At 43.2% G+C, this 8,963-nt stretch overlaps 1 protein-coding gene across 1 annotated transcript; it reads right to left on the reverse strand.

The window, feature by feature from the left end:
* Positions 1–358: 358 nt before the first annotated feature.
* Positions 359–1,306, reverse strand: LOC129339554 (olfactory receptor 10A7-like). The gene has a single exon (XM_054994135.1). The coding sequence runs from the start codon at positions 1,304–1,306 to the stop codon at positions 359–361; it is 948 nt and encodes a 315-aa protein (XP_054850110.1).
* Between the last annotated feature and the right edge of the window lie 7,657 nt (positions 1,307–8,963).

Genomic DNA, 8,963 nt, shown 5'->3' on the forward strand with positions numbered 1-8,963 from the left:
GCCAGGTGAAAAGTGGTGTGGAGGAGGTGGGGGATTCCTTGACCCCACTGGGGGACTGGCAGCCCTACCGTCCTGACTCCATGCTAGTCTAGGCTCCCTTGGCCTTGGAACTGAGAGGAGAATGCGTGAGGAGGTCACTTCCTGGTGCCTGTCATTGGGCATTGTTGGCTATTCCCTCTCCCCTATCAGGCCAGGCAATTAGCTGATCCTGACTCATCTGCTACTCCCTGTCCTGTTGATCAGCTGGAAGGTGGGCAAGACATAATGAGATTGGGTCTGTCCACATGGACCTGGAAAGCACCATGGATTTTGCCATGGAGAATACTTGGTTGCTGCTGAGGGAATATGATGACAATCCTTATTTCATGCCTAAATTATGCAGCAAAAGTTTCTTGAAGGCCCCTTGGACTTCTTGGTTCCGCAGGCTGTAGATGATAGGATTAAACAGCGGAGTGATGACTGTGTACAAAAGGGATATCGCTTTCTGGAAAGCTGGCGACTGGTTTTTGGTTGGTACCACATACATGATAACAATGGTTCCATAATACAAGCTCACCACCACAAGGTGTGACGCGCATGTCGAGAAGGCCTTTTGCCTCCCTGAGGAGGAGGCGATTCTCAAAATGGCTGCCAGGATGTACACGTATGAGACGACGATGAGCACAAATGGTCCCAAGGTCACGATGGAGCAGGAGACGAGGACTGTCCTCTCTGCCAGGATACTTTTCTTGCAGGAGAGTTTTGTGAGCTGGTTCATGTCACAAATAAAATGGTCAATTTCGTTGGGGCCACAGAAATGTAATTTCGACACCATTCCAACCACCAAGGAAGAGACAGAAAGGCCAATAAGCCAGGAGGCCGTGACTAGCTGGAGACAAACTTTGAAGTTCATAATGACCTGGTAGCTGAGCGGTTTGCATATGGCTAGGTAGCGGTCAAGCGCCATGATTGCAAGAAGGAAACATTCAATGCAAGCCAAGCTGCTGTACAATAATAATTGCGTGATGCAGCCACCGAGGGAAATTGTCCTACTTTTTGACAGGCAATCAGACAACAGCCTGGGAGTGATAACTGAGCTATAGAGAGTTTCCAAGACAGAGAGGTTGGCTAGGAAGAAGTACATGGGGGTGTGAAGGTGGCGATCGGCCGCTACTAGAGTCACAATGAGAAGGTTGCCAGCTACTGTTGCAATGTAGACCACTAAAAACAGCAGAAATAGCAGAAGCTGAAACTGGTGCAGACTTTGGAATCCCAGAAAGATGAACGTTGTGATGGATGTCTCATTGGTCCATTGTACGTAATCCATGGGCTTTCTGAAATGGGCAGGAAGGAAGGAAGGAAGGAAGGGGAAAGAAAGTCAGATTCAACTAGGAACAGTGTAAACTACTCAATAAGTCATACATGGAAAGTGCGTATCTATTATGGCATTGCCTGAACTAAATATAAATAACAATAACATAATAACATGATACGAAAGATAAATAACAACAACATAATAATATGTGTGTTCAATAAACATTGTGATTCAGTTTAACTCAATTATGATTTTCATTACTCGTACCAAGAACTTATTTTCAGGGTAGTCCTAAGCAAAGTTACAGCCTTCTAAGTACACTGAACTCAATGGGTTTGGAAGGATGTAACTCCGCTTAGGATTGCATTGTTAAAGACAGAGTGCTGGCTCTGGGATTTTGGAGGACCATGAGCTAAGCAACCTTAGCAGGCCTTCTTAACCTGGGAGAGAGACGGGCATGAAAAACGTGACTTCTGTCCTGTTGCTCTTAATCTTTTTGAATGGAATGCAAGGATGGCTGCATTGATGGGTCCACTGCAGGGGAGCCAATCGTTGGGACCTGGCAAATACCCAGCCTTGCCATCTGCTGGACTCAGCCCTACAAAGAATCATATAGCTAATTCCACCACTGCAGGGGAGCTTCACACTTGTATTTTCAAAAAGCAAGTTCCTTGTCACATTACATGTCAGTTTTGAAATTGCAATATAGGACTGTGAGTGCAAGGGCAGGGCAGGGCGTGTCTACTATTCAAATTAAAAGAGCCAAGTATTTAACCTTGCGTTAAAGTAAGACTTCATCATGACACTGATAAATATATATATATATATCACCTTATATCTCACCAGTGGCACCTTAGAGACCAACAAGATTAACAGGGTGTAAACATTCAAGAATCAGAGCTCCCTTCTTCAGACCTGAGTAGGAATGGAGATCCCTGAACCTTTATGTTCCAGGGATATAAAGGCTCAGGATCTACATTCCTACTCATATCTGAAGAAGGGAACTCTTGACACTTGTAAACTTACACTCTGAAAATCTAGTTGGTCTCTAAGGCGCCACTGGACTCAAATTCTGCTGTTCTACTGCAGACCAACATGGCTGCCCACCTAAACTATCTATTCAGCTTAAGTCCTTTCAAGTTGTTATACTCTTAGTGGTGGTCACAGACCTATTCTTGCCCATGCAAACTGACAATCAGGTTCAGTTCACCTGCCCAGTCATCCAAACAACTGCTTGCAGGGGTATATCGAAGTGGGTGCCTGTGTGCCGCAGGTGGTGTCTTTGAAAAAGCATTGGGAAAGAGGAGCTTATCCGGAACCTGTAAAATGATCGCAATCAACTGGACTTCTCTTCCAAAGCTGATTACCTTGTCTCAGGAACCATACACCATACAAGGACTTGTCCTGACTTCACTGAGTAGTGTTATGAACTTCTAGGAATGAAACTTTATGAATATTGTGGATGTTACTGTGATTTGTATTCACAATCATACCTTTACGTAAAATAATTTTCCTTGTATGTTATTTTGTTTGGGGCTAGTGCAATATTGATTAATAGCACCTTGCGTATAAGACATAGGAACGGTTTCCATGTATCCACTTTGAAGCACTAGCACTTTAATGTATGGTCCTGGTAGGCTAAAATAGTAGAGGGTAATTCACTGCATTAGGCAAATTATTGTGTGGCAGCACTTAGTAGAAATAACAAAAAAAACTCTGTATAAATCAATACACAAAATGACTTTAAGATAAGAGTTGATTTGTTTTGATTCGTTTTCTGCTTCGGTTTCACAACAGAGTCTTTTCTGGCTCCCAGTCACCAGCAGCTCTGTATGTGTGTGTTTACAGGCTTCTGCTCCTGGGCTCGCTGCTGCTGGCTGGGTCTAAGGCAAGTCTCTTCAGTGTTGCCAGCCATTCTCTGCACATATTGGTAATTCTCTAGCATCCTAACTACCATTCCTACATAACTTAACATAAAGATTTCACCCCCAACCCCAAGAGCCATATTTGGTTCCAAATGGATGCCCTTTTGGCACAGGTTGCTGACCCTCTCAAGCGTGTGTATTGTGACTGGCATCCACTCTCCAGGGATTTAGGCAGAATACTCTTTCCCAGCATCGTCAGTCAGAGATCTTTCAACTAGAAATGCCACGTGCTGAACTTGGGACCTTGTGCATGCAAAGCATAAAGCAGAGGGACACCAGGGGGCCACACCAGAAGGCGGCCACTCTTCTGCCAGCTACCCTCTAAACCACTCCACAGGTCTGGCCCTTCCCCATAATGTATAAAAGCATATCTTAACACATATGAATGGCATTTTAAATGATCAATTTTGTTCTCAGTTTTTGACCAACTTCAGGATTTCTGGAAAACCGAAATGTAACTAATTCCTTTCAGTTAAATTATTCTAAGTGGTCAACTGTCCAAACCATCCAACAACGGTCCAAGGAATTTCCTTCTAAGTTCAATATAAATGCCAGAAGAGAAAGCCAGGTTGGTGTAGTGGTTAAGACCAGCAGGACTCTAATATTGTGAACTGAGTTTGAGTCCCCACTCCTTCACTTGATGCCAGCTGCATGACCTTGGCTCAGTCACAGCTCTCTCAGAGCTCTCTCAGCCCCACTCACCGCACAGGGTAATTTTTGTGGGGATAATAATAACATACTTTGTAAACTGCTCTGAGTGGGCATTAAGGTCGGTATATAAATTGAATGTTGTTGTTGTTGTTGTTAGAGTATACAAAGTTCACCTGATGGAGCTGTATGCATTTTGGTGAAGGAATTCCACCATTCCATTCTAAAAGATTTCCAGTGGCTACCGTGTGATTCTCAATTTACCTTCTGGGTTATCAGGACTAGGACAATCACCACTTGGATTCATTGCTACTAACCTTGTTGCTGATGTTTTCTGCCAAGGAGAACCAGCTACGAAATTTTTCTTCACATATGAATCTGATGCATTGCCTGGCTTTGGTTTCCATTTGTTCAGAAGGATGTGTGCTTCCTCATTATAAGACAACTTCTCAACCAAGGTGTTTGCATCACTTCTGTGGATGGAACTTCCCAAATGGGCACCCGAGATTCTGATGGGAAATTAAGTCATTGGTCCCTCTGCTGCTAATCAGTTCGCATCTGTGCCAACTTGTTGCAGAAAATGTCAAGAATGATTTTTATTCACTGGCAAGATGGCTTCCATCTGATGGAAATATGATGGATACGTGGTCCTAAAAGAGCACAGTAGCTCACAGGCACCTCCATCTTCTTCACATTCCTTCCACTGTCAGCAATGCTGATTCTATGACTCAGTATGAACTTAGGCTGAATGTCAGATGGAGGGCTTAAAAGGATGAGCCAGTGCTAGGCGCTCATGACCTTTTCTTATGTGCCAAGGGTAATGCTCATCTCCACTTTGGGGTCAGGAAGGAAGTTTCCTCCAGGCCAGATTGGCTGGGGATCCTGGAGATTTCTTTGCCTTCCTCTGGGCATTGAGCAGGGGTCACTGAGGGAGGGGAGGCAGCTGAGAATTTCCTGCATTGTGCAGAAGGTTGGACTAGATGACCCTTGAGGTACCTTCCAGCTCTATGATTCTATGATTCCTCATGCCAGTCCTCGGGACAACTTCTTAGGAAAAGCCTGGCTAACTAAGAACTTCTGTGCTGGATGAGACCTATGGTCCATCTAAACTAGCTTATTTCACACAATGGCTAATCAGATGGCTCTAGAAGGCCTACAAGAAGGAAATGGAGGTTGAGGCCCCCCCAGTTGTTCCAACCTAGTGTGGCTAGATTAGTTTTGATTTGGCCCAGTTGACGGGAAAGCAAGGCACAAGAGACTGCCTCCCCATTTTTTGCTGCACGCTTTATTTTATTTTTAAAGTGTTTTTAAAACACCAAATGGAACAACAACTGAAGCAGAGCTGTGAGGAAGGGATAATACACTGGAAAGAGGAGGAGGAGGAGAGGAAGTAGAAGTTAATTTAGAAATTTTTATAAGCTACTTTTTAGTTTATTTTTTAATTTACACCCCGTTTTTCTCCCATGTGAGGACCCAAGGTGGCTTATCACATTATTGTTCTTCCTTTTCCCGCCGCTTCATCCTCACAATAATCACACTGTGAGGTAGACTAGGCCGAGTGATTGAAATGGGCCCAAGGTTACCTTGTGAGTGACCTTCCCTCACAGAGTGGAAATTCAAACCCAGTTTTACCAGCTTGTAGTCTGACCCTCTCACCACAATGCTATGCTGGCTCTCAAGGTAAAGCCCTTTCAGTGCAATCTTAGAGTAACAACGCACTGTTAGAGTAGTTTATGCTAAAAATAAAAATGAAATCCGTAAGTGGACTCTGGTCAGATTCACACAAGAAATCATAAGAGTTATGACAAGAACATGCCAGATACTCCTGAACAGGGCTTTTTTCCAGCGGGAACACGGTGGAACGGAGTTCCGGAACCTCTTGAAAATGGTCACATGGCTGGTGGCCCCGCCCCCTGATCTCCAGACAGAGGGGAGTTGAGATTGCCCTCTGTGCCGCCGAGTGGCGGAGAGGGCAATCTCAACCCCCCTCTGTCTGGAGAAAAGGGGGTGGGGCCACCAGCCATGTGACCATTTTCACTGAGGGCAACCCACTGAGTTTCACCACCTCTTTTCCCAGAAAAAAAAGCCCTGCTCCTGAATAATCAATGATAGTGGGTTTTTTATCACTGTCCAACAAGCATCTTTATCCAAACTAAGAAGGACCAATGGATTTCATGGATTATGCTGGAATACGGAAGGATAATATGCCATTTGAATCTACTCTCTGTTGCTGTTCATAGACTTCATTGTTCCTCATCACAATTTTCATTACACAAAATATATACTAGTTATGAAATGATAAACTGGTACAATTTCTTATGTGATGTTTTACTGAAACAGCAACAACCCTTTCCAGGGATTTTTTTCTGGGAAAAGAGGTGGTAGAACTCAGTAGTGGAACTCAGGACCACGCAATGATGTCACTTTGGGTCAGCTGGAACAAGGGGGAATTTTTTTAAAGTTTAAATCAACCTCGGTGAAAATGGTCACATGGCTGGTGGCCCCACCCCCTGATCTCCAGACAGAGGGTTGTTTAGCAGTGTGGAGGGCAGTCTAAACTCCCCTCAGTCTGGAGATCAGGGGACGGGGCCACCAGCCATGTGACCATTTTCAAGAGGTGCCAGAACTCCATTCCACTGTGTTCCCACTGAAAAAAAAAGCCCTGACCCTTTCTCCTTCATGGCTTCCCTTGAATCACATTCAGCCATACAATTCATTGGAGATTTTCAGTCTTTAATTCATTCACAGGAGATGAGTCTTGCAAACATTCAACAATGGCATTACTTCTGGAAGTGATGTCATTGCATTTGCGCACATGCAAAGATCGTGCCTGTGGGTACCAGGTTCCCCCTCCCACCGGGAGGATATGGGATCCTGGCACCCCTATCCTGGACTCCATGGTTGCCTGTGGGCTACATGGCAGTTTTTGCAGGCATAATTCTGGGGGTGTGCCACTGGCACTCTGGCAGGACTCTGTAGCATTGCTGTGCCAGTGGGCAGCACTGGAATGCTTCACTGGGGTATCTCTGGATTATGTTGGTTTATCTCTGAGATATGCAGGCGCAGTGGTTGGCTGGCTCCTTGAGCATTTTTATCAAACCCCTCAGGACTGTGCTGTGACTCTGATAGTTGCAATCGCATAGATGTGATACTGACAGATTCCTTTGCTTTAGCTGTTAAGCAATGAAACCAATTAAAAAGCTATATAAGTAATTCATTTATTTAGAAATGTATATACTGCCACCTAGAGGCATGATTTAAAAGCATGGGTAAACAGAAATGTTTCAGCATGGTGTATTATTGCTATTGCTATTGCTATTGCTATTGCTATTGCTATTGCTATTGCTATTGCTATTGCTATTGCTATTGCTATTGCTATCGTTATCGTCATTTATAGTCCGCCTTTCTCACTGAGACTCAAGGTGGATTACACAGTGTGAGATTAGTAATGCACAGTAAGGTAGTTGCCAAGAAAGCCTCAATGGGAAGACCATTCCTTCATGTAAGGCTCTCATCTTGAAATTAATAGAGTTACGCACAAAGAACATGTAGCAAAATAAAGTCTAAATGCAAAGCAAATGTACACTGTAACTTTTTTTAAAAAAACGGTCAGTATTTTTTATTAGTTTTTCTATTAGGGGTAGGGGAGAGGGGGAAAACAAGAGAGAAAAACATCATACATTCTGCTTGAAACAGCATTCTGCTTATCCACGTTTTCTGCACTGCTCATCACTTAACTGTGATTGCTAGTAAGAAATTACAATATTGCCTTCCTATAATTACTACATTCGAATCTTCATATTTGTTCCTCATCCAGTTGTAAAAGGGGGTCCATGGGGCAGCAAAATCTTCTTCCATTTGTCCTTTCATTAGTAAAGTTAGTTACTAACATACACTGCAACTATATAGATGCTGCTGTATCTTAGCTTAAACAGTTTCCAAGTATTTTTCTAAGGTAACCAAACCAGCTGTTTAGCCACCCTTTAATCAGATTCTCCTCAACTCAAGTTTCAACATGTTGTCTGTTGGTCTGCAGTAGAAAATCAAGATTTGGGTCCAGTGGCACCAGAGATCAAAAAGATACTTTTGAGACTATCTGAAAAAGGGAGGTTTGATTCTCAAAATCTGCTACCTTGAAAATCTTGTTGGTCTCTAAGGTGCCACTGGATTCAAATTCTGCTGTTCCTCAACTCTGTTGTTTCCTGCCAACAACTTTCAACAGTCTAAGCCCATCATGGAATGATCAGGAGGTCCAATCAAATTCATCGACTTGGCATCATCATCAATTTATCTCATTCTCAACATGGACCCACCTATGGATACTTAAATCCAGAGTTAGGGGCTGTGGACTGACAAGACAGATCTTTATACAAACCTGATAGATTTGCAGAAAAATCTGAATTCTCAAAAAATACATTGGGGGTTTAACCCCTCTCCCTCCATGATAGAAGCAGACCCCTGTAGCTTTAAGAAACAGATGCCCTCATTGGCCAATTCTAGGAAACTCCAGTACTACTGCCTGTGTTCAAGCCGTGTTTTCCGTGTGTATAGAGAAGGCAAGCCTTACCCCGAATTTTGTATCTCATGCAATCCATTTAGAAACCCAACAAGGCACCTGGTAATGAAAGAAATAGTTGATTGCCAACTATTGTGAAATCATGTGAACAAAAGCATAAGTATTTCTCTGTATTATCAAGCCCTGTCCAATTCCATCCAAAATGTTTATGTAGTTCAACCATCCTGACATACTGAGGAGTTTCACTTGGAACAACCCAGAATAAAGTGGGGAACTGAGTTCTATCTCTCAATATTGGATCAAAAGAGCCATAACTGAGCTAGTAAGGCAGTGGAGGCAAAACAAATGTTGGACTTGAGAGGAAGAGATAGTTATATTGGATGCTCTGAATTTAACATAATATTGTAAACCTAATCTTAAAATCAGAGAAGTCACTAGCAATTTCTTGTCAAAGCTCATTGCCCAGTTCCTGATTAAGGGCGACGGGATGGAATCAAATGGGGTACAGTTCTTTTGATCAAATAACAAGAATTTATTGCAATCCTGCACTTTCATTTGGAACATCCAAGTTTTCGACATC

Source organism: Eublepharis macularius, chromosome 12, assembly GCF_028583425.1.
Source record: "Eublepharis macularius isolate TG4126 chromosome 12, MPM_Emac_v1.0, whole genome shotgun sequence".
NCBI classification, from domain to species: Eukaryota; Metazoa; Chordata; class Lepidosauria; order Squamata; family Eublepharidae; genus Eublepharis; species Eublepharis macularius.